The sequence below is a fragment of the Acinonyx jubatus genome, chromosome E4 (assembly GCF_027475565.1).
Source record: "Acinonyx jubatus isolate Ajub_Pintada_27869175 chromosome E4, VMU_Ajub_asm_v1.0, whole genome shotgun sequence".
NCBI classification, from domain to species: Eukaryota; Metazoa; Chordata; class Mammalia; order Carnivora; family Felidae; genus Acinonyx; species Acinonyx jubatus.
The window spans coordinates 63,425,973-63,451,850 of NC_069395.1; the positions used below are offsets into that span (position 1 = coordinate 63,425,973).

The 25,878-nt window shown below is 43.7% G+C and overlaps 2 protein-coding genes across 4 annotated transcripts in view; one reads left to right on the top strand and one right to left on the bottom strand.

Moving 5' to 3' along the window:
* Positions 1-1,392: 1,392 nt before the first annotated feature.
* LOC106968612 (translation initiation factor IF-2-like) lies at positions 1,393-15,052 on the bottom strand. 3 transcript variants are annotated; one of them, XM_053209755.1, is made up of 4 exons: positions 13,274-15,052; positions 11,533-11,655; positions 10,202-10,334; positions 8,517-8,965 (listed from the first exon to the last, which is right to left on the bottom strand). In XM_053209755.1, the coding sequence occupies exon 1, from the start codon at positions 14,520-14,522 to the stop codon at positions 13,533-13,535; it is 990 nt and encodes a 329-aa protein (XP_053065730.1). In that variant the 5' UTR covers positions 14,523-15,052; the 3' UTR covers positions 8,517-8,965; positions 10,202-10,334; positions 11,533-11,655; positions 13,274-13,532. The 3 variants fall into 3 exon arrangements, with proteins under 3 accessions (XP_053065729.1, XP_053065730.1, XP_053065727.1); XM_053209754.1 differs by lacking the exon at positions 8,517-8,965 and adding an exon at positions 1,393-2,090 and having other exon boundaries at positions 11,533-15,052; XM_053209752.1 differs by having other exon boundaries at positions 11,533-15,052.
* The window catches only part of EFCAB2 (EF-hand calcium binding domain 2), a 120,950-nt gene continuing 108,994 nt past the window's right edge, over positions 13,923-25,878 (top strand). The window contains exon 1 of the mRNA XM_027046449.2: positions 13,923-14,063. Coding sequence (XP_026902250.1) covers positions 14,033-14,063 — 31 coding nt within the window. The 5' untranslated portion in view covers positions 13,923-14,032. The remainder of the gene's footprint in view (positions 14,064-25,878) is intronic.

A 25,878-nucleotide genomic window follows, 5' to 3' on the forward strand; every position in this document is an offset into this window, starting at 1 on the left:
TGGCATCCTGGAACACGTGCAGTGCGGTGGGTAGGCACACAATGGTCTTCTACAGGGCTTGATGGGTTCTAGGGACAACTATTATATATTTAAAAATAGCAGCACTCACATGCTTCCATAGTAAATCAGTTGGCCGCGTTAAAAATAGATTCTAAACATAGCAGGAGCAGAAATCCAATCTAATGCCACCAAGTCACCAAAAACAGTGACGGCGGTTCAACAGGAAAGGAGACCTTGCATCAGTTGATTATGCGTTTGTCTGAAACCGTCCACCTCCGTTTCAGATTCGGTCTATCCCTCCTCTACAGCAGAAAATACACACACGGGCACAGGTGCACGTACATACACCTATGCAAGGAAACGAAGATGACACGTTCCCATTTATTTCTCTATAGTTGTGTCATTTACAAACCTGTTCACGTTGAGGCTTTGGTACTTAACAACACATACTAGGTGAGCTACAACAGTATGCATTTCTATCAGATCTTTTTTTTAAGTTTATTTAATTTGAGAGAGACAGAGAGTGGGGGAGGGGAAGAGAGAGAGAGAGGGAGACAGAGAGAGGGAGAGAGAGAAGGAGACAGAGAGAGGGAGAGAGGGTAGGGGCACACGTGGCCAGACTGGTCAATATCTAGAAAGGATGGGACACAGAAGCCACGGTCAAAACGATTCCCTCTGTGTCCAGCAAATTTACAGTGGCAGACATAGAAAGTTGGGTTACTACTCTGTCACTGTCATTTGAAACCCCGGGAGGTGGCATGCCAGATAAAAATTCCAATTGCTGTGCCAAGGACTCCTTCCCCAGAACCACAAATGGCTTTCAGGAAAAGGCTGGAGTTTTGGTTCTCCTTTACTATTATTATTATTTCCTTTTATTTTAAAATTTATTTTTAAAAAATATTTATTGTTGACACAGAGCGAGAACATGAGCAGGGGAGGGGAGAGAGAGGGAGACCGAGGATCTGAAGCAGACTCCGGGCTCTGAGCTATCATCACAGAGCCCGATGCGGGGCTGGAATTCACGCATCGCGAGATCATGACCTGAGCCATGATCTCAACACTACTCGAGAAGTGTTTAGAGCACACAATTCATTTTCTTTTAGTTGCTAGAGTGTCCCAGCTGTGTGCCTGATTATTTAGGGAAGAAGCCACAAACCATGTGTCCCTAAGTCACATAATCTTATTTCATGAACGGCAAAAAGAGAATGACAGCTGGCTGTGTATTATAACTTGAAATAGAACGTCACATTGAGCAACCTGTACCATAAAAAATCAGATGCAAAGATACATTTGAGAGATGTCTTTTTTGGGGGGTACCATGTAAAGAATGGAAAAAAATTTACAGAAGGACATATCATACTATTGCTTTGTGAATTAAGGAACAATAACTGCTTTCCTTAAAAGAAGTCTGAAAGAGGTTTATTTGTAAAACATGATGCAAAAAAGGACAACTGGGGACAAAAACATAGGAGAGCGGCTAATACTATAGGTTTCGGAGTCAGACTACCTGAGTTCGTAACTCACTTTGGTCAACTTTACGTCTTTGGGTAAGGAATCTCACTTCTCCAGGTCACAGTTCCTTAGAGTGTCAAGAGGGAATGAATAATCACAGGTGCATACCTCATAGGGTCATTGTGAGGGTTAAAGTCCTATATATAATTTCAGGCTGAGCACATAGGACTTGCAATATTAGTTATTATTTTACAAAAAGTAACAGAGCAGATAGATATTACTAAGTACCGAAGATAAGCCGATTACTACAATCAAGGACGGATTTTTTTCCCCCAAGAGCTAAAGGAAAAAAAAAAAAGAAGATTTCACTTTTTGGCCTAAGAAGCGATAAACATTCATCAATAAAGACTATCCAAACTTAAATAGCAGGCTATTGGATGAAACTGGGAATACAGGACATTGCCTGAAATAGCAGATATCTTCAGTGGCAAGATTTTCACACCACAGAAACAGTTATTCAAATGAGATGCCTCCTGCCAGCTCTCTGAAGGGGCTACGGGCTACAGCACTGTCACGTAACTCCTGGTGGAGAAAAAAATTCTCTGCATTCTGATATATATGCGTAGGACATGGAAACTCTAAAAAAAAAAAATGAAAAAATTTGAAATGATTGTTATCTTCTTTAATTTTTTTTAATGTTTATTTATATTTGAGAGAGAGAGAGAGAGAGAGCGTGAGCAGGGAAGGGGCAGAGAGACAGAGACAGAATCTGAAGCAGGTTCCAGGCTCTGAGCTGTCAGCACAGAGCCCGACGTGGGGCTCCAACGCATGAACTGTGAGATTGTGACCCGAGCTGAGGTTGGATGCTCAACCGACTGAGCTGCTCAGGCACCCTGAAATGATGCTATCTTCTTTAAAAAATGTTTATTGGGGCTCCTGGGTGGCTCAGTCCGTTAATCTGATCTGACTTCGGATCAGGTCACGATCTCACAGTTCATGAGTTCGAGCCCCGCGTCGGCCTCTGTGCTGACAGCTCAGAGCCTGAAGCCTGTTTCAGATTCTGTCTCTCCCTCTCCCATTGCCCCTTCCCTTCTTGTGCTCTCTCTCAAAAATAAATAAACTTGTTTATTTCTGAGACAGAGTGTGTGTGGGTGCACGAGCTGGGGAGGGGCAGAGAGAGAGAGGAAAAGAGAGGATCCCAAGCAGGCTCAAGCTTAGCATGGAGCCCGACATGGGGCTCGATCTCAAGACCATGAGATCATGACCTGAGCCAAAATCAAGAGTCAGACGCTTAACTGACTGAGCCACCCAGGGGCCCTGAAATGATTGGTGTCTTCAGTGTGCCCTTAGCAGAAGCAGATCTTGGTTTATTCATAACTTACCTAGATTCGTAACTAACCAGCAAGTATTTGTTTCAGACATTGGGCAAAGGTATGCGGGTTACAAAGATTAATAACATGCATTAGTCTTTTTGGACTTCTATGTTCCCCGTGTAGATTGAAGAAAGAGCCACATGATTTGGATGCTTGATGTGAGGAAAGAAAACTCCATGTAAAAATGAGAGTCAAATGTTCCCTCTCCTTCCAAAGGGAAGACCCGTTCCGTTGGTGCCATGGGAGACGGTGCTGTCTGCCATTAGACCATGACAGCATTTTCCTTGAGAAAGCCATGCCTTAACTCAAACACCGGGATGGCTTTGCAGCTAATACACCAAATTACTTGCCGTATAATACGAGGAAATGGTTATGGCCTGAAAAACTTGAAGATAGGTTTAATCAGCCCTTCTCTCTATTCACAGACTCGCCCTGTAGACTTTGTCTAATTTCCAGAAATGTTGGAGGTGTTTTGGAATTACATTTAATTGCTCTGTTCAGTGCTCCCTCACCCCGGGGCATTTCTCTAATATAGTACCTTTCTTATTGCACTGTTTTCCCCCTGTTAGTTCTGAACTACCTGTTCATTAATTGAGCCAAATTATCTAGAGGATACAAATTACAAAGAAGAGTTCAGGGACAAGGCTGTGTTTGACACAGTTTTTTGAATGGATTAGTTCATTGATTAATCCAGCGTTCCCAAACTTTATTCAGTTACTTTTCACGTCTGGTTTTTGTCATATCCTTGTTACTTGTACAAGTAGATCATATTTTCTTTAACTTGACATACATTGAATAATTTTCAAAATGTAGTTTCATCTTAAGCAGTATTTCTGAAATCATGGGTTTGAGGTACTAGATTTTATTTTTTTACTTTTATTTTTTAAATGTTTATTTATTTTTGAGACAGAGACAGACAGAGCATGAACGGGGGAGGAGCAGAGAGAGAGAGGGAGACACAGAATCCGAAGCAGGCTCCAGGCTCCGAGCTGTCAGCACAGGGCCCGACGCGGGGCTCGAACTCACGGACCATGAGATCGTGACCCGAGCCGAAGTCGGACGCCCAACTGACTGAGCCACCCAGGGGCCCCTTACTTTTATTTTTTAATGTTTATATATATGTATATATTTTAAAATGTTTATTTATTTTTGACAGAAAGAGAGACACAGAGAATGAGTGGGGGGGGGGGGGCAGAGAGAGAGGGAGACACAGAATCGGAAGCAGGCTCCAGGTTCCAAGCTGTCAGCACAGAGCCCTATGCGGGGCTTGAACTCACAGACCGCGAGATCATGACCTGAGCCGAAGTCGGATGCTCAACCGACTGAGCCACCCAGGCACCCCAATGTTTATATATTTATTTTTGAGAAAGAAGGAGTGTAAACACGGTGGGGTGGGCGGAGGGAGAGACAGAATCTAAAGTCAGGCTCCGCATTGTCAACACAGAGCCCAATGAAGGGCTCGGTCTCACGACATGGGGATCATGACCTGAGCTGAAATCAAGAGTCGGAGGCTTAATCAACAGAGCCACCCAGGCACCCCGAGGCACTAGATTTTAAGTACACGTTTTAAAAACCCATCTATGTAAATTAAAAAAAAATTTTTTGAGCCACCTGAAATAGTCTACCACTCATTTGGGGAACAGGGGGTTAATAAATTAATGAAAAATTGGATTTGAAAGGCCTCTTTTGGCTTCTCTAATCCAACACAGTTCCACAGAGGTTAAGAGATTTGGCCAAGCCCACTGGCCCAGGGGAAGGTTAAGAGTAGAACCTTGGTCTATACCTTAATGTTACAAGTTTAGTGCTTTCCTCATCATGTTTGTTTGCAAAGTGTACCCCAACTAGCTGATTAGCTATTTAAACATGGGAATTTCTACCAAATAAAAGGATTTTCTTCTAGGTGTAAATGGTATGAAAGTACTTCCTCTGTCGGTAGCTAACAAGCAGTTAATAAGCCAATTGCTTCAGATCACTAGAATCCTTACGTTCTTATTTGCCAAAGCAATCATCGTCTCTAATTTTTAAAACATAATAAAATAAAAAGAATAGGATTACACGAATAGAACATGTTAATAATGAGGGAAATGGGGGCACCTGGCTGGCTCAGCTGGTTAAGGGACTGACTCTTGATCTTGGCTAAGGTTATGATCTCATGGTTCGTGAGCTTGAACCTCCAATCGGACTCCATGATGAGTGCGGAGCCTGCTTGGGATTCTCTCTCCCCACTGCCCCTCCCCTGCTTGCCCTTGTGCTCTCGTGCACTCTCTCTCTGTCAAAATAAATACATATTAACAAAAATAATAATGGGGGAAATGGCGGAGGAGCCGAAAAGAGGTACAGTACATGGGAACTCTACGTTTTGCTTATTTTTTTTTTTTTTTGCTCTAAAAAATAAAGTCTATTAATGAAAACAAATGAAGAATGCTACTGAGGTTTACTTAGTCCTATTTAAAACTGGGATTATATGTGGCTGATACTATTTTTGTCCACTATATTTTAGTAGTAGGGTTTTGTTATGGACGTTGAAGAAGCTTTCATTGCTAGGATAGCCCAAGGCTGGACGGACAAGAGTACAGACAGACTTCTATGGCATATAGATGTGTAGACCCTGGACTGGATATGAAATTTGCCTTTAATGTTATCGACGTCTGATCCTAAATTCTATCTGTGTTGTTACCAGATAAGTGATTGTTTTTAATAAAAAAATTTTTAGTGTTCATTTTGAGAGAGAAAGGGAAAGAAAAAGAGATCGGGAACCAGTGAGAGTGGGGGAGGGGCGGGGAGAGAGGGAGAGAGGATTCCAAGCAGGCTCTACGCTGTCAGCTCAGAGCCCGACGACGCTGACCATGAGATTGGACCGTGAGATTGGAACTTGCCAACCATGAGATCGTGACCTGAGCTGAAACCAAGAGTCGGATGCTTAACCATCTGAGCCACCCAAGTGTCCCTAGATAAGTGATTCTTAACGGAAAAGATCATGGTTATCAGCCTAAGATTTCAAAGCATAAGTATAATCAAGTGGTAAAGATGTCATACCCATGTTAAAGATGTGGAGGCACAGAGGTCTAATAAATATTCCACAGCAACGCCAGCGGTAGAGATTTCTAAATAACATCAGAGAAAAGGAGAAAGAGAAAAGGAGAAAGAAGATTCAGGATGATAGACCTTTGGTTCTCTCACTGTGCTGCTCATTGTTCAAGTGATCATTTAAAAAAAATAATTAACATAACGAAAGACAGGGTCCCAGTCTTTGGGCGCTCACATTTAAAAGAGAAGGGCATTAAAAAGAGATACACATAAGCTTTCATTCTGTACAGAGTTGCTTAGGATTCAGGGAGGGTTCTATGTTTGTGGACATTAATTTTAAAAGTATTTATTACATTCTTGGTTTTGTCTTTTTTTTTTTTTTTGCATTGTTTTATGATTAGGTAGAACAAATATAACACAAAACTCTCTCCCCTGTGAGAGAGCTATTTATGATTAGTATTAAGTTTCTAGTTAATATTCAGTTAAAGGTCAATGGATTCAAAGGCCTTAAAGACCCATTCAAGGCACTGAAATAAAACAATCTAGTAAATAGATTTAGTCAAGTTAAATTCACAATCTCTTGATCTTCACGTGGAGATATAACCTACCTCTTACCTCCTAGAGAAGGACACCGTTGGTCTAACCCAATGACATCTTTTTTTCCCTCTCTCTCCCAATGCCATACTTCTATGGTATTCTGGATAACTGAGAACTGGTCACACGTTACAAATAAAAAACCACTACAGACACGGTAAGGTTTGTTTTGAAGGGGAAAGCTGTTTTGTGGGTCACTAACTTAGGAAACGTGGGACCAAAACAAAAACAAAAACAGAAGACAAACAAAAAAAACGCAAACCAAAAAAAAAAGACCAGCTCAAAAGCTATCTCAGCAAATAGAGAGCAGCTATCAGCTGTCATGTTTGTGAAATACCTATGGTGCCTAACAGATTGTCCTGCACACCTATATTTTCTATAGTGAGCGAATCTTCCTCCTGTAAGAACGCAGGGGGCGGGTAACTTGCACAAGACAGTGCCTTCCTGCCACCCCCCCTCCCCTCCAGGCATGGGGCTGACTTCCTCTTCTGACTTGCTGAGGAAGGATTATGAGAATGTGAGAAGAAATGGGAGGTTCTAGGGAACTGGTCGACCCTTTCCAGGCGAGCAAGCCGTGCCCTGGCTGCGCTGTCCCTGCCTCCACTCACCCAGTTTTCGTTCCCACCCAAGCCTTCCTAAAAATAACTTCCTTCCTAACCTCTCTCCAGCCGCCACCACTCACTCTCAGTCTCACACCTTCCCTTACTTTCTTTTTAAATTTTTTAACGTTTACTTATTTTTTGAGCGACAGAGACAGAGCATTAGCAGGGGAGGGGCAGAGAGAGAGGGAGTCACAGATTCCAAAGCGGGCTCCAGGCTCCGAGCTGTCAGCACAGAGCCCGATGCGGGGCTCGAACTCATGAACCGCGAGATCGTGACCTGAGCTGAAGTCGGACGCTTCACCGACTGAGCCACCCAGGTGCCCCTTCCCTTACTTTCTTGAAAATAGAAAGGAGGAAAAAAGGAGCGTGTAAAGAAAACCCCAGCAAAACTGGAGATTCTTAGGTTTGTACCATTTTGCTTAGCAATATTCTCTGGTGGGGGTGGGGTTGCAAATCCCTGTTCTGGGGGAGTTACTAGGTAATGTAGGATTGTATCAAGGAGTTAGCTTCCAATTCACAAGAATATTGAGTCTCAACTGATTGTTTTTTGCAGGCATTTTACTAAGTGGCCATCATCATAGGCCAGGCCTATAGAGTCAACCAGGAGGCACAGCGTGGAGCCATGTTTTCCAATTCTAAGGCTACAAATGGTATTGTAATTGTCTTCAATACAAGATAATAATACTGATGGGGTTTTGGGGTGTTGGTGGGGGTTCAGAGCCAACAGCCAAGAAAGAATTCTTCAAGACGTCTTTGGTGCAAAAAAAAAGCGTGGGCAGGAAGAGCTGCCCTGGGGTTGTGCACAGTGACTGCTTATATACTGTGGAGGTGGGGGAGGTAAAGTCAAGAGGAAGTTTCTTAAAGGGATTTCCACATGCTAAAGAGGATTTACAGATTACTGGAGGCCTAGCTATTGTCAAGGTAAGGTTGTTTTTCCCTCTGGCAAAGCAGTACCAGTAAGACCGTAAGCAGTTCCTGGAGATTAGGCTATCGATGAGATATTTGTAAACTGATGGAGACTCTGTTTAACTATTTGTTTTCTGCCCTTTCCTTTGTTCTTGGGCAGCCAGGAGTGCCTGAGGAATCTCACATATATCCCATGTGGGATGGGGATGGGCGGGGGGGGGGGGGGGGCATGTGTTAGCTTGTCCTTGGCCTTCAGCTTCCCTTATGGTCCCTCATCAGTACTATATACAGCAATTAAAAAAAATCCACATATACATAGATCTAGAACTATGCATTTATCCCTTAGGCTAGTTTTCTTTTGTCCTGTAAGAGCCATGTGGACTGTCATTAATCTGTGCAAACTCTGGGAAGGAAATTTCATTATAGTCGCGGTGGTTTTGAAATGGTACAGTGAAGGAAGCACTACATGGGCCAGGAACCACCCTCTTACCATCTCAGAGAGAGTCAAGAACTTTACGAACCAGGAATCATGCCTCTAAAAAATTTCTAGGATTCCAGGATGTGTATAATAACCCCATTTGTTAATTTTATTATCCCATCTCTTTCCTCATACGTCAGCAGTGAAATTCTTGAAACTAAAAACAAACCCAGTTTACATGATTGTACTGAAGGTTAACAAGGAAGGTGGCATCAGAGAGATGGGGATGCTCCAGCCGCCTTCACAACACCTCTCCTCACCCCATGGGTGGACGATGCCTCCTTCAAGAGGGAGGAGAGCAGGCCAGTCCTTGGGACACAGCAGAGGGAAGAAATGAAAAATCCAGAGTGAGATTCTGAGGCAGAACCTCAGGACAGCCTTTAGGGTTCAACTGTAGAAAAGCTACTTCTCCTCTTAGAAAAACCATTTGGGGATCTTCACCCTTGGTGTCGTCATCTTTAATATAGTAGCCATCTTTCAGGGATATTGTGATGCGAAGCAAGATAGTGCATGTGAACTGCTCGGCATAGGTCCTAGAACACAGTAAGTGAACCAAATAATCTCACAACTGGTCCTGGAGCCATTGAGGAGTCACATGGCCACAGTCTAAAGACATTAAATCAGGCCAGAAGTAAGGGAGCGGTATATGTGGCTTCATGTCCCAACTGGTCAACCCATCTCATGTCCATCTAACCTCCACGTAGCCTCAGGTGGGAGAAACTGAGGTTCCAGAGAAGAAATAACGTGGCCAAAGTCATGTCGCTAAAGGGCAGTGGGTCCATTTATCTCCTATTTGCTTGAATCTTCTATTCGGCACTATCTCCTTATGCGAATGCTAACATAAACGAAACTTAATTTTCAAAGATTTATTTTTGGATCTGGAACTAAAAAAATCATTCCGGAGTCAATCACCAGCACAATTCTACACTTTTTCTCTATTTTCACACTTTGTGGGGGTGGGGGTTGGGGAGAGGTTATATGAGCGATCATAAAACATTTTATCGAATCTCTGGGTCAGCTTCCCCCTTCACCTCTCAGGTCTGATTTTCGATGAAGGAAGAACAGAGACTCACCAAAAGTTACTTCATGCTGAGAGTCCCTGGAAAGTGGTACTTAGGGCAGGAAATGAATTAAACAGTGACTTGCTGTGTCAATGTGTGTTTTCAAGTGAAACAGAAAGAAACATGTGCTTTTGAGAAAAATACGGCCAAGAGTGTGATTTTCCTAGATGCTTCAAGAACTGCAGTTTCACGTAACATTTACTTTCAAGCTGCACACAAGTGCTATAGTCCCGGCTTCCTGCCCTGGGTCTCCCTGAAAAGCCCGAAGGGGCTCTGGCACTGAAAACGGTCTTGTCCGGGGCCAAGAATTTCATGCAATCCTCCATTTCCCAGGGGCCTGAATCTCAATCTGCAGGAAGGTGGGCAGAAAAGAGGAGTCATGGGTGGGGAAGAGCGAATTTTGCCTCATCTCCTGCCCTCTGAACGCTAAACTAAGACTTTTAAGTCTGTCCAGGCAAGCATGCCATTATCTGGTTCCCTTAGAGTCCCCAGGAGTCTCTGTCAGTTGCTTTGGTTGATGTTTTGAAGCGGTATTAAAATAAAAAAAAAAAAGTGGGGGAGGAAGGTGACTAATTCTGCCCAGAATATTTGCCCTTAACATTCTTCTCCAAATACTCAGGTTACTAAACAGGATGTCACAATAATACGTATTTAATGAAGAAGCAGAATAGCACAGGGGCTCTGGGATCACAACTAGATTCCTCTTACCGACTGAAGCAGGCCATTAATGTGAAGATGTGGCTTTCTCATCTGTACAACGGGGATGCCAGTATCAGCCTCATAAGGATGAAAAGAGATAATGTATACACAGTATCCAGAAGGGTTATTTCTATTGCCGTAACTGAAATGAAACCAAACCGTTATTCTGTTGTATTCTGATAAGGTTTTCATTTGGAGATACCAGGGGTAGGTAGGGAAGGTATCTTGAAGGGGCTGAGCTTTCTTCTGTCCTTTCTTTCCTTCCTCCCTGCCTCCTTTCCTTCCTTCCTTCCTTCCTTCCTTCCTTCCTTCCTTCCTTCCTTCCTTCCTTCCTTCCTTCCACTAATCTCTACACCCCAACGTGGGGCTCGAACTCATGATCTCAAGATCAAGAGTCACACGCTCTACCAACTGAGCCAGCCAGGTGGCCCAGGGAGAACATTCTTGATGTTAACCATCCACGGAAGGGTAATAACTTTCTTTAGGAAATGGGAATTAGACAAACCAGAGAAGTAACTGCCTCCCGGTCATTTCCTGGGTCTTAGCGTTCAAGGCATCTGGATATGCTTAAAGCCACTTCTGCTTGGGAAGGTTTAAAAATGGCAGGGTGGAAATCAGGAAGGGGCCACAAACGGAAGATGCTAAGCTCTATCACGGAGACTGCAGACGGCATGCGGGGAGCAGTCACCACATACTCTAGTGAAGAGTGTGAGGCCTGGATCAGACCCCCTCCTGTTGTGTAGCTCCCACTGGAAAAGCAAACTCTCCCAGTGGAAGCTGAATCTCAGGAAAGAAGTTGGGAGTTTGACCTCAAAGCGTTCCTTCCTTCACGGAAGTGGGGGTTTATCTCGAAGAAAGTGGATTTCCTCGAAAGTTCTTAAGCTTTGGAAAGCTCTTGGTTACATCTGTTGGGTCTCATGAAAACTCCAAGATAGGGAGTTTGGACGTTGCCATTTCTACTTTTCTGAGTTAACGGAGTTTTAAAGAGATAAAAGAGGGGCGCCTGGATGGCTCCGTCGGTTGAGCATCCGACATCAGCTCAGGTCATGATCTCATGGTTTGTGAGTGTGAGCCACGCATTGAGCTCTCTGCAGTCAGCATACAGCTCGCTTTAAATCCTGTTCCCCTCTTTCTCTGAAATAATAAAAAGAATACTTAAAGAGATGAAATAAATGACTTGCCTAGGATCGCGTCAGTCCACAGCAGTGCCCAAGGAAAATCCAGTTTTTGCTTTTTTAATGATTCCTGGTCCAAGAAGATTTCAATTATCCCCAGAATAGGAAAGGAGACATAGTGTGAAGATGTTTTGACTATGATTTTGCATCACTCACACCAGTTACACTTTCCATTTCAGACACAACTCAGGTAACTGAGTCAACTGTATTCAGAAGAAACATCTTCTTTGTCCCTCACAGGCACGGAACAGACATCTTCCGTGTCCCTCACTGGCATAGAATCAACGCCTGTGTAAACAGATTTAACTCACTATAAATTCAAACATGCAAAAGGACATAACCTGTACATATCCATCTGGCCCCACTGAATAATTAATCAACTGTCATTGTCTAGAACTGTGCCCTTGCTTTTTAACAGTCTGATAGTCTGATTTAGCCCTAAGATTGTATAATATCTGAGTGGGGCCAGAAATAATTTTCCAATTAGGAATTTCAGAAAAACTCATGAAAAATCACGATGAGAATCTTAAGTGAAAGAATGCTCTAGCGACATACAGTATTATCACAAAGTTACTCAAAGTCATAGTTCAAAAACAAAATATATTCCGGGGGTGGGGGGGGGGGGACCAGTTGTAGTTTGCCATTGTCCAAAGCAAGTTAATAACATTTTAAAAGAATTTAAAGTGTAATAAAATCAGAAGTCAGTTTTCCACAACCAAAGAAAAGTGGACAGTCAAGTAGCATCGTGTAGATAATTACTCACTGGCATTGTAGACCTCTATTTTGTCATTTGGATTACCATTTTTTTTTCCACTTTGTGGAGCTTTCCAAAATAATGATACTTTTACGTGTAATCAGCTAGTCAATTGAAAAGTATGTTTTAATCTCCTAGTATGTGTCCCAAATTAGGTGACGTAGAGAAACTATGGGTATATAAAAGATGTATATGGTCAGGCTCTGTCTTCAAACCTAATTAATTGGAAGAGAGACATTAATTAATATGTTACTTCTTTACTCATCCAAATTTAGAGAAACCGTATTGTCTTAAATATGCTGTAGGAATTCGGGGAAGTAGAGATTAATGTGATTTGGACTATTCTAAATAATCAAAAGCTTTGCTTGTTACTGAGTCACTGAAAGGACTAATTCCAGTCTTAATTTTGAATATATATGTTATTTCAGTCACAAAAATTGGCAAATTGTTCTAGGCACCGGGGACCAACATGTGGACCAATAAAGTGTTTCCTGTCCTCGAGAGCTCGCAGTACAAGTAAATATACAAAGTCATCGCAGATCAATGGACGAGGCTCTAGGAGTCCTGGACCACAGAGGAAGCTTCAAGGAGTTTGTGACCTTCAACGTCTTGACAACTGGGGGGGACGGGGGGGGGGGGGGGCAAATGTGCATTTGCAGGAGGGTGAATTTTGAGAGAAAGGCATTCCGGAAAAAAGAAACTGCAAACGGCCTGTGAAAAGGCATAGTGAAAAGGAAACCTGAGACCAAAGCTGAGGTTTTCTTTCCTACGTTTATTTCAAAGCCCTTCACTATCTGTATAGAGAGAGGGAGTCTTTAAAAACAAACTACTAGACTCTAACGACCATGAAATTTACATATATGTGAATGCTAATGGTTACTTCCCCATGTTTTGGGGTGTTGAGAATTTACTGTAAACAACTGTATCCATTTTATGGAAGTCCCTATCTTCTAATAGAAGCCATTTTGTGATGATTCGATAGTTTCTAATCAATTTCAAAGAGAATGCCGGTCGTGGCACCAATTGAAGATCTTCTATAACAAATAATTATTTTAATTAAGCCTAGTTTGCTTTAGGGTTCACTGAGAGAGTATAGGACCAGAATAAAAGGGGCATAAAAACTACGTTAAGAAAATCATTAGATACTAGTACCTTGCATTTTGAAGGCCTCAACATTTACTGTGAACAGTTCATACAGGTTTACATAACGTCACTCCAATTAGCATGCACTTAAAAATCATCCAAGATTAGCTTAAAAATCTCCTATTTGAACCAGATAATGCAAAAATCATTTTAAAAAGAAAACGTCCTCGTATAGTGAGCTTATCCTTAAAAGGAGACAGAAATGTAACATCAGGCTACGGCATCAAAGTTTGAGAGCAGCGGCATTGAAAACTTTCCCGTGGCGATCTTAACTGGAGGTCACGTCACATTTCACCAGCGAGGGCATTTTCACGTGCACGTCGAGGAGGAAGGCGGACACCACTCGGGGGCCGGGACACCCTCCCGTTTGGGGTCGGAAGCTGCAGCCCCGACGGCGCCGAGTTTGCGCCCGCTGCCCCCCGCGCCGGGAAGCCACGGCTCGGCCCCCGGCTCTCCGGCTGCCTGTTAACATCCGCAGGGAAAAGGCCGAGCGGCGCCACGTCGCGCAAACACGGGAGGGAGGGAGCCGCGTCTGCGAGGTCCCCGCACGGGTCAGCAGGGAGCGAAGGGCTCGGGGCTCCCTCCCTCCCTCGTCCCCAGGGGGCGGGGAGAGGGGCGCGCGGGGGAGGGGGAGCGCGCGCTCGGAGCCTCCCCCCCCCCCCAACGCCCCCGCCCCAGGGTCTGGACTCGCGCGGGGGCTGGTGGGGGCAAGGACGCCTCGACCTAGGGTGACGCCAGGCATCTCCCGGGCGACGGCTCCGCAACAAGATGGCGGACGATAAAGAAAGGGAAGGCCCAGGTAAGAGCCGCCCGCCGCGACCCCGGCCCGCACTGGGACGCTCCCGGCTGGGTGGGCCGCCCTCCACCAAAGCCTCCTCTGCCGGGAGAGAGCCGACAGGGGAGGGGGCCGCCGGCCCGCCCGCGGGGGAGGCCGCCTCTCGCGACACCCGCAGCCTCCCCGCCGGCGCCTCGGCCCCGCCCAGTCCCCTCCTCCCCCACCCCCCCCCCCACCCCCGCCGAGCTCCCGGCCGCGGCTCCGCCAGGCCGGGGCGATAATGGCGTCCTTGTTCGCGGCCGCCGGCATCCCGCCTCCACAGCCTCGCCCCGGCCTCGCTGCCGCGGGCGCCACGCCGGCAGCTGCCGGGCTGCGGGCGTCTGCGGCGGCCCGGGCGACGACGGGCTCCGGCCGCCCGGATCCGGCGGCCTTTTCGGGCCGCGCCGAAGCCCCGCCCGGCGGGAACGCGCCCGCCGCCTCCATTTTGCAGCCTCAGTGGGGACGCGGGGGGGGGGGGACGCGGGGGGGCCGGCCTCGGGCTCACGGGCGGCCCCCCTCCGCGCCTCCAGTCCCCGGAACGCCCGCCCCGCCCGTCGGGGCCAGTCCGGGCACACGCGCCCCGCGGCCCTGGGAGGGCCCTGGGAGGGAGAGCCTCGAGGAGAGAAGGCGGACGAGCCCGACTGCGCGGCGCGGGGTGGGGGTGGGGGGGAGAACCCTCCCGGGTCTTTGAGGGGCGGGCGCCCTGGCGGAGCCCCGACCGTCCGCGCTGAGCTGCAAGACCTTGACGTTGTTTCAGCGCCGCCCGGATCCTCGGGCACCCTCCGCGGTTGCTCAGAAATAACAGCCTGTGTGCGCGCCAGCGGGCGCACTCGGGGCCACAGCAGCGGCCAGGAGCCGGGAGACCGGAGAGGCGAACCTCTTAAGAGATGAAAAGTATTCCAGCCCTGTTCCCCCTCTGGAGTGCTTGACACACCCCGTCACGTGTCCCCTGGCTCCGCCGGCGACCGAGTGCGTTTACAAGTGAAGAAACCAGTCTCGTTTGGGTGATCACAGAAAATCAGCGGGGAAACACGGGAAACCGTGCCAAAGATCTACCTAGTGATAATAGGAATAGGATTTGATTTATTTATAGCACCGCTAGCCTGAAGAGTCGGAATGATGGTATTACAGATGTTACCGTTCCTAAGATGGCCTTCTAATATTACTGTGCCCCTTTAAAAGTGAAAGATCCATCTGAAGGCAATGATTACTTTAACACTCATGTTAAGATGTTTTATTTTTTTAAGTTTATTTATTTATTTTAGTAATCTCTGCACCCGATGTGGGGCTGGGAACTCACAACCTCAAGATCAAGAATCCCGTGCTCCTTGGACTGAGCCAGCCAGGGGCCCCTTTAATTTTAAGACTTCCCCAGGAAACCAAATAAATTAGTTGTTTTTGTTTAGTAAATTATTTACAAAAAAAATGGAAAAATCATTAGGGGATAAATGAGCAAGTTAGCTATGGATATGTGTGTGTGTGTGTATATATATATGCATATATATATACACATATATATATACACACATATATATCTTTAAGATTAATGAGCATGAGAAAATGCAGTGGATCGTGTTGCGAATACAATTCTTGACTTTTTAAAAAAATAGATTTTTCTGATATTTCAGTTTTCAGAAATAACTTTTCTCTGTAGAATAAATTCAGAGGAAGAAACAATTCTGTTCATCGCTACAGAAGTAATGACAAAAGCTGGATGTCATTCATTGAGCTGGCATGTATTTAATGCTTCTGGAAGGTGTTCTGATTCGGCTCGGATTTTGGAAGGTGCAAATATGAGGAAAAGCATCTTTTCTCCCAAGAAAAGTGAGATGAGAAAGGAGATAAGACAGCCACAAAGGGGAGAGAACAGTTAGCTGGGCTCAGTGGCCTGTATACCTGGTGTGTTTCTCGTCTCTGCCCTTGACCTGCTCAGTCAGTCTATATTTTAACAGATCTGTAGGTGACCCATAGGCATAGTAAACTTTGAGAAGCAGTGTTACATAGTATTTTTTATTCTTAACAATTTTATGAGTTAACTATAATAGCAGTTTAGAGGACCTGATGAAATAAAGGTCCATTGCCTGAGGGTAACCTAGCAACTCATTTGGCAGTATCTTTTTTTTTTTTTTTAATTTTTTTTAACGTTTATTTATTATTGGGAGACAGAGAGAGACAGAGCATGAGCATGGGAGGGGCAGAGAGAGGGGGAGACCAGAATCCCAAGCAGGCTCCAGGCTCCACGCTGTTAGCACAGAGCCCAACGCGGGCTCAAACTCACAAACCGTGAGATCATGATCTGAACTGAAGTTGGCCACTTAACTGACTGAGCCACCCAGGTGCCCCGTATAGTATCTTCTTTGTAGGGACATGATTCCTGTCCCGTATTTGATTCTGAGTTCTGAAGGTTGAGAAATTACATGTCCCCAATTAGTCGGAATTGATCAGCCTTTGGGGATTCACTCAAGCCAACAACTAATGAATTATTTAAAATAAATTTTTTTAAGTTTATTTAAGTAATCTCTGCAACCCAATGTGGGGCTCGAACTCATGACCCCAAGATCAAGGGTCTCCTGCTCTTCCAACTGAGCCAACGAGATACCCCTGACGAATTAATTTTTCTTCTCCTCCCCCCACCTCCAGCTCCATGAATTAATTCATTAGGGGTAGGTTGATACTTTAACCAGAAAGTGAATTTATATTTCAGAAGTTCCTTGATGGACATGGAATCACACAAAAGAAAGGATAGTTTTGGAGGATATATCCATTACTCTGTAAGCTTTGAGAGGAAGGAGACTTTTTTCTGCTCTGTTAAACTCAGTGTCATGCAGAGTGCTCAGCATATGGTAGGAACTCAGGACTTATTGAATTCAGATTATTTGAATTAAAGATATTTATGTTTCAGCTAAAACACTACTTGCTATTTCCTAAAAATCTATACCCAATGTGCCTACACTATTTTTAGTCCCCCCCCCCCCCGTTCTTACAGGTAAGCAGTATCTTTCTAATACATCTGGCTCAACAAACTTTTTGAGAGCCACAGTATTCACTGGCTTGTCTTTCAAAGACAACAATCTCAAAAATCCTCTTTGTAGAAACATACATATATTTTAAAGAGTTCATCTTTAATCTTGAGTTTTTTTAGGGACACCTGGGTGACTCAGTCAGTTAAGCCTCTGATGGCTCAGAGCCTGGAGCCTGCTTCAGATTCTGTGTCTCCCTCTCTCTCTGCCCTGCCACTGCCTGTGGGTGTGCCCCCTCCCTCTGTCTTTCAAAAATAAACATAAAAAAAAAATTGAGGTGTTTTTCTTTTTTAATTATAAAGGAAGATTAATTTTCTGGATTTATGTTGTATCCAGCTCTTCAACATGTAGGGATTAATCTTGATAAAAGTACTGACAACACTAGTAACAAAAATTGCCTATGATGGGTAATTATGTTTTATTTATAGCATTTTCTATAAGACTATAGACATTGACGTTCTATTCAGTTGTAGCATTTTTGTGGTTTAACATAATATATTTCGTCCTAGATCAAAATATGTATATAGTTATGTTAGCTAAAAAAGAAAGGAATTTAAATTTTAGAATCAAGTTAATTCTAGAAATTTCTTAATTTTGTTTTACTGAAAGAATGTTTGAAATGGGATAGCAAAATTTTATTATTTGTTAATTAATTAATTAATTGTTTTGCAGAGTGAGTGAGGGAGAGGGGCAGTCGGAAGGGTGGGGGAGAGGAGAGAGAGAGACTGAGGGAGGGAGGGAGAGAGAGGATGAGTCTTAAGCAAGCTCAGCACAGAGCCCAACGTGGGGCTTGATCCTAGGACCCTGGGATCATGACCTGAGCAGAAATCGAAAGTTGAATGCTCAACTGACTGAGCCACCTAGGTGCCCTCAAAAACGGTTTTTGAAGTTCTGCTATTTCACTCAAGTTTTCTCAGCTAGAATATTTTTTTCCTTTTCTTTCTATTTTGTTTGTTTAAATAGAGAATCAATGCAATTGTTGATTCTTTGAATCTTTAAATCTTACTGTTTCTGTCTCCTAGAGAATTTTATATAGGACTGCAAGGAACTTCTGTTTGTAATTAGAATTGTATCTAGGAAACAAAGTGCTTAGGAGTAAAATTCTCTAACTTTTGGCAGGCTAGGGAGCTTTGGAAGGTATGTCAGTTTTTTTTAGTAAGCCTCAGATACTCAAAAGCTTGCTTTAGGATATACTATTTTTGTGGGGCTCACGGGTGGCTCAGTCAGTTAAGCGTCTGACTTCAGCTCAGGTCATGATCTCACAGATGGTGAGTTCAAGCCCCACGTCGGGCTCTGTGCTCACAGCTCGGAGCCTGGAGCCTGCTTCAGATTCTGTGTCTCCCTCTCTCTCTGCCCCTCCCCTGCTCGTGCTCTGTCTCTTTCTCTCTCAAAAATAAGTAAATGTTTTTTGGGTTTTTTTAATTTAGAATATACTATTTTTTGTACTAAAATCTTGCTCATTACTTTGCATTGCTTGGTAAAGTTCACTTCAACTATCAACTCCTAAATGGAAGAGGTTTTACAGGTTTTTGTTTGTTTCTTTCCTTGTATTGTGCTGTTCCTTTCAAAACCCAACATTTGGAAATCTAACGTAAAAAACAAACTACAATCGGACATTACTTTTTAAGAAAGGAACTGTTGAGGGGCGCCTGTGTGGCTCTGCCGGTTAAGTGTCCAACTTCGGCTCAGGTCATGATGTCGCGGTTTGTGAGTTCGAGCCCGGCATTGGGCTCTGGCTGACAGCTCAGAGCCTGGAACCTGCTTCGGATTCTGTGTCTCCCTCTGTCTGCCCCTCCGCTGCTTGCACTTTGTCGCATTGTCTCAAAAATAAACAAACATTAAGAAAAAAAAAAAAAGGAACTGTTGATAGTACAGGGTATACTATGGAGTAGTAGAAAAAGTGAGCTTTGGAGTAAGACCTGAATTTTGGATTCCAGCTTCCCCAAGCTCTGTCTGATCTTAGCCAAGATGCTAGACCTAAGGAGCCTCTGGTTCCTCAAATGTAAAGTAGGAATAATTATACCCATTTCATAACGTTATTAGGTTGGGGACAGTGTCTTCTTACTCATCTTCGTATCCCCAGCACCCACCGTGATGCCTGACAGTAGAGAAATGCTGAATAAATAGGAAGGAAAGTGCTGGACACCCTCTAGGAAATATGTAGCTCTTAGTATATGTGCGGCATGGAATCCAAGAGGAAGAAAAACTTAAATCTAAGTCTTTCCAGTTGTCAATCACACATGATGCATTCATGCATATTTTGGGGGACCATTTAATAAGTTTTCTCCCCGTTTTAGACAGATAACAATCTAGGTAGAGATGAATGGAAGGAGAAAATGAACTTACTGAAACTTGATATACTTCCTCTAGTTCATAATACAATTTGGAGGAAAAACTGGGCTGAAATTGATGTTTGTGGCGACCGGTAAAAACTTGTCAAGAAAACACATGCTGTAAAAAGCAAGTGGGCAATGAGACACCACTTCACACCCATTCGGACGCCTATGATAAACAATAGCTGTTGGTGACGCAGGGCGGGGGGGGGGGGGAGTTGCACCCCTTACGGGCTATGGATGGGCATGTAAAATGGTACCATTGCTGTGGGAAATAGTCTGGCAGTTCCTCAAAAATTCAGATATGAATTATTATATGAGCAAACAACTCTGCCTCTGGGTTTAAACTTTTTTTAATGTTTATTTCTGAGAGAGAGAGAGCACGCACGCGTGCACGCGGGAGGGGCAGAGAGCAAGGGAGAGAGAGAATCCTAGGCAGGTTCTGTGCTGTTATCGCAGAGCCCGACGTGGGGCTCGAACTCACGAACCACGAGATCACGACCCGAGCCGAAGTCAGACACTCCACCGACTGAGCCCCCCGGGCGCCCCTCTGCATCTGGGTTTCTACCCAAGATAATTGAAAGCAGGAACTCGAACAGGTATTTGTATGCCCGTGTTCATAGCAGCATTATTCACAATAGCCGAAAGGTGGAAGCGACTCAGGCGTCCATCAGTGGGTGAATGGATACACAGAATGCTGTATATGCATATGATGAAATATTGTTCGTCCTTAAAACAGGAGAGACATTGTGACTTCATGGTACCACAGGGGTGAACCTTGAAGATATTCTGCTAAGTGGATTTAGCCAGTCACGAAAAGAGAAGTACTGTAGTATTCTCCTTATACGAGGTACCTAGAGTCGTCTGATTCATAGGAACAGCAAGTTGAACAGTGGTTGGCAGAGGTTAGAGAAAAGGGAAGTCGTTATTCAATGGGAAGAGAGGTTCAGGTTTTGCTAGATGAAGCGTGTTCTAGAGATTGGTTGCACAACCACATGAATGTACCTGGCACTATGAACTGTACACTTCCGAGTGGTTAAGACGGTTCATTTTTTATGTTTGTTTCACCACAATTTAAAATAGATCAAATGGAAATGTTGAGTACATCCAAAATGAAAAAAAAATGGTACTTTTTTGGGGGGAAGGCAATTTGGAAGTTCGTGTTAAAGAAAAAAATGATGTCCACATGCTTTGACTCTTTAATATACTCCTGGGTATTTGTCCTTAGAAATATATTCTGGAAAAAAGTGAGAAGTAAACAAATAATGATTTTAAAGTTACTTATAAATTTGAAGATACAATAAGATCTACTTGTCCAACAAATGGGGGGGTGTAAAGTAAGTTGTTATGTATTGACTTACTGAGCTTTAGCCATTTAAAACAACATATAAAAATTATATGCATGAATGGGTAAAGATTACAGGGGAACATAGGATGAGATCAGGTTGGATAGATTTTTAGGGGCATTCATTTTTAAAAGTCTCATTATTTTATTTTTTAAATGTTTATCCATTTTTGAAAGAGAGAGGGTGCGTGTGCGAGTGGGGAAAGGGCAGAGAGAGAGAGAGGGAGAGAGAGAATCCCAAGCAGGCCTCACACTGTCAGCACAGAGACTGATGCGGCGCTCAAACTCACAAACCACAAAATCATGACCTGAACTGAAGTCAGACACTTGACCGGCTGAACCACCCAGGCTCCCCCAAAGTCTCATTATTTTATTCTATTTTTTAATTTTTTTTTAATGTTTATTTATTTTTGAGAGAGAGGGAGAGACAGAGCATGAGCAGGTGAGGGGCAGAGAGAGAGGGAGACACAGAATCCGAAGCAGGCTCCAGGCTGCAAGCTGTCAGCACAGAGCCCGATGCAGGGCTCGAACTCACAAACCGCGAGATCGTGACCTGAAACAAAGTCGGACGCTCAGCCAACTGAGCCACCCAGGCGCCCTAAAAGTCTCATTATTTTTTATTTTTATTTTTATTCTTAATTTTTAATGTTTATTTTTGAGAGACTGAGAGAGAGCATGAGCATCGGAGGGGCAGAGAGAAAAGGAGGCACAGAATCCAAAGCAGGCTCCAGGCTCCAAGCTGTCAGCACAGAGCCCGATGCGGGGCTTGAACTCACAAACCGTGAGATCATGACCTGAGCCGAAGTCGGACACTTAACCGACCGAGCCACCCAGGAGCCCCAAAAGTCTCATTATTTTAATGTCATTTATACAGAAGCTTTAAAATGCACTGAACTGTTTTTATAATTTAAAATCTGTATGCCAATTGTAAATTATTCTTATCCATTTGTGAAAATGTGTTTACCACACCCTGTACTTGACAATGCTTTTGTAAACCTCTAGTATGGATCTTATAGATATGAAGAGTGTAATAAAGTAATTTATTCTTTAAATGCAGCAATAAATTTGGAGTCTAAAGACCTGGCTTGAGTTTGAATACTGCTTTTTTTTTTTCCCCAGATTTTACTTGGGCGTGTCACTTAATTTCTCTGAACTTCAGTTCAAAGAGTTCCCAGTCTAATGAGCACTTACTCTGAAGTGGGCCCTGGGCTAAATGTTTTTACATCAAGTCGGTCATTTAATCCTTCCAACAAACCTATGTGATAGATGCCTCTGTTAACATTCTTTCTACAAATGAAGAAACAGAGGCTTAGATCGGTAAAACACACTTCCAGTTTCAGCTCCGACAGATGAGAGCTTGGAAGTGATCAGTCTTGTCACTATAAATGGGAAGAAGCACTTGGTAATTTTGGCAAATTGCTGGAAGCTGCGTGAACCACCATAAGTGTGGGAAACTCCCTGAGATCCTGTAGTCCTAGGCAATCCCTCTACCTTGGGTTTTGCTTCCAGGAACCCTACTGGGTCATCTGGTAAAGAGCCCAGAAAGACCCCATGTTGTTCCAGCAAGGGAGGGGGGAGAGTAAACATTTTGAAATCTCAGTGCATTCCTCATAACAAAGACCTGCTCTCCAGAGGAAAGAGACTTTACCAGTGGATCTGAGGGGGCCAGGAAAAGCGAAAAAACAGTCATGAAGGTCACAGCCATAGACGGGTCCACTAAAAGAATGAAGTTTAGTTATGAGATAGATGCTTCTCTTCACTTCCACCTTCCCACCACATCACACAGTTGTAGCACAATAATAGTGGATCACAGATGAAAGATGTGTGTGGTGAACACTCTGGTGAAGGAGGAGTCCTTAGAGGAATCTGGCACCTGGAACAACAGCAAATAGTAAACACAGCCCGATTCCTAAGTAGATTGACATAAAGCCTCTTGTTTGTCCGTCTTAATTCCTATTACTTGATGGATCATGTCTGGCTTTCAACAAAAAATTACAAGGCATGCTAAAAGCAAAAACACAGTCTGAAGATGAAGCAAGAGTCAGAACTAAACTCAGATCTGTGATGCATATTTTGGAATGATCAGATGGAGAATTTAAAAAAGAGCTGTGATTAATATGTTGAGGGCTCGAATGGAAAAAGTAGCAACATGCAAGAACAACACAGGCAGTGTAAGCAGAGACATGGAAATGCTAAGAAAAAATCAAAAGGAAATGTTAGAAATCCAATGCAATAGAACAGAAGAATATCTTTTATGGGTTCATCAGTAGACTCGACATGACTGAGGAAAGAACGATGGAACTTGAAGATGAGGTCAATAGAAACTTCGCAAACTGAACTGTAAAGAGAAAAAAGAATGAAAAAACAAACAACCCAGCATCCAAGCACTGTGGGACAATTTTAAAAGGTGTGAAACACACATAATTGGAATACCAGAAGGAAAAGAATGAAAAGATGGAGCAGAAGAAATATTTGAAGTAGTAATGAAGCTTTTCCCCAAATGAATGACAGATACCAAAACAGATCCAGGAAGTTAAGAGAACACCAAGCATACCCTGTTTAAAACTGCAGAAAACCAAAGATGGCAAGAGAATCTTGAAAGAAGCTAGAGGAAAACAAACACCTTCCCTGGACTTTGTCGGAAACCATGTAAGCCAGGGGAGAGTGGAGTGAAATATCTGAAGTGGTGAAAAGTCAGAAAAGCAATGTAACCAAGGTCACTAGTGATGTAAACGAGGTGAAGCAAGGACTTCATTCAAGTCTGACTCCAAGGCCAATGTCTTCTGCCTCTATGCCTTACATAGAGAAGTCAAGTGGACATTTAAATAAAGAAGAAAATAAAAGTCACCCACCATCTCATTATCTAGAGTAGTGCTCAAACTTCAGTGAACATCAGAATCACCTGGAAGCCTTGTAAAAATATGGATTGCTGAGCCCCCAGCCCAGGATTTCTGAACCAGTGGGTCACACCAGGGCTGTGAGAATTTGCATTTCTATCAAGTTATCATGGGATGAGGATGCTGTTAAAAAGCACTGATCTAGGGGCGCCTGGGTGGCGCAGTCGGTTGAGAGTCCGACTTCAGCCAGGTCACGATCTCGCGGTCTGTGAGTTCGAGCCCCGTGTCAGGCTCTGGGCTGATGGCTCAGAGCCTGGAGCCTGTTTCCGATTCTGTGTCTCCCTCTCTCTCTGCCCTTCCCCCGTTCATGCTCTGTCTCTCTCTGTCCCCCCCAAAAAATAAATAAATAAACGTTAAAAAGCACTGATCTAGAATCAAGTTTGTCATTCTGATGTGTTTCTTTCCAGGTTTTTTTTTTTCTTGGCAGATTTGTATTTTGTTGGTTTCATATAGTTGATATTGTAGATAGTTTTATCCCTGGCTTTTTCACTTACTCTTTTTTGTTTGTTTATTTTTTGATTTATTTTTGAGAGACAGAGAGAGACAGAGCATGAGGTGGGGAGGGGCAGAGAGAGAGAGAGAGAGAGAGAGAGAGAGAGAGAAACAGAATCGGAAGCAGGCTCCAGGCTCCGAGCTGTCAGCACAGAGCCTGACGCGGGGCTTGAACTCATGAACCGTGAGATCATGACCTGAGCTGAAGTCAGATGCTTAACTGACTGAGCCACCCAGGCACTCCTTCACTTACTCTTAATAAGCACTTTCCCATGTCCTAAGTGTTTCTCAAACACATCATTTAAAATAGCTGTATTCATCGTTATTTATGGCACATATTTACTTAAGCCTTCCCTGACTGTTGGATATTTAGATTGTTTCCAAATTTTCTGTGCTATAAATAATGCTGCAATCAGTGTTCTTCCAAAAGGACCTTTTGACCCAGCTTTGATCCCCACCCTCTACCCCCTTTGAATCTCACCTCTGTCGGATCTTACTAGTTAATAACAGAGGGTAATCTAATTTCTAAATTCTAGGAGTACCTTGTGATCCTTTTATACTAATTACATTAATTCTTTTTTCAACTTCTAATAAAAAAAAAAACCTTTTTATTAACCACGTAGTGGCCAGAGTTTATGATCAGTGTAAGATACATATTTGCTTTTTGTTTGTCTGTTGTATTATAGCAGAAACTCCATGAAGTCAAGCGACTTGTTTCATTTAGTGCTGAATCCCTGGAATTTAGGACAGGGTGGAGGAAGTAGCAGTCACTGTAAATATTTGTTTAATGAATGGATGAACCAGGAGTAACACATTGAGTAAAGAAATTTAATGTCACCCTTCATGATCTCATTATGGGTAAATGAATTTTTCTGCTAACCTTTAAAAATAAATGCTGAAAATAGCCCAGAGCTACCCCCATTACATTTGCAGAAGCACTGGGACTGGAAACACATATTTAATCTAACTTCACAGCAAGCTAGAATGCGACGTCCACTTCACCATGGTGATTGAGCACACATGTTTATTTTTACCATTCTTGAAACCCCACTAGCACGACAGGAAGGGAATTACAAAAAAGGCACAGACCTACAAGGGTAAAGAGAGTGGGAGAGGAGATAATAGCGGTTTCTAAAAAGACGTTAGGAGAAAAGAATAAAAAGATACTAGGAGAGGATGTAAGAAATTATTAAATGGATGGATGAGTGGCAACTAGCCTAGCAGAACCAAAGGAAAGAAACCCAAGTCTGTAGAGGAAGGAGCCCCGAAGAAACAAACCAAGGGGAGCCGTACTACCCTGGGGACGCTCGGGATTGACAGCAGCAGCCATTGCTGAAGGCGTGTGTGTGCAGTGAGGCTAAATATGGGAGGTGTGGATTGAAGTCACGGCACGTGGTTGGATCTCCCATCCCCTGGAATGACCAGGTGATCACTTCCCTTCCGTCCACGTGGGAGACTTCCATCAGTCGTACTCTCTGATGACTTTAAATCAGAGAGACGGGATTTAGGGATACCAGCACAGTTGATGGTAGGAGGAGATGTGCCACCATTTATTATTGTTACCGTCTTTGACATAGTAGCTGAAATATTATTGCAATTTGTATGAAATGTAATTATTGTCACATAGGTTAAATATTCTGAGTAGGACTCAAGATAATAAACCTGGAAAGAGGTAGTGTGTCTAACAGGATGTCAAAGAGATGGGGATTTGAA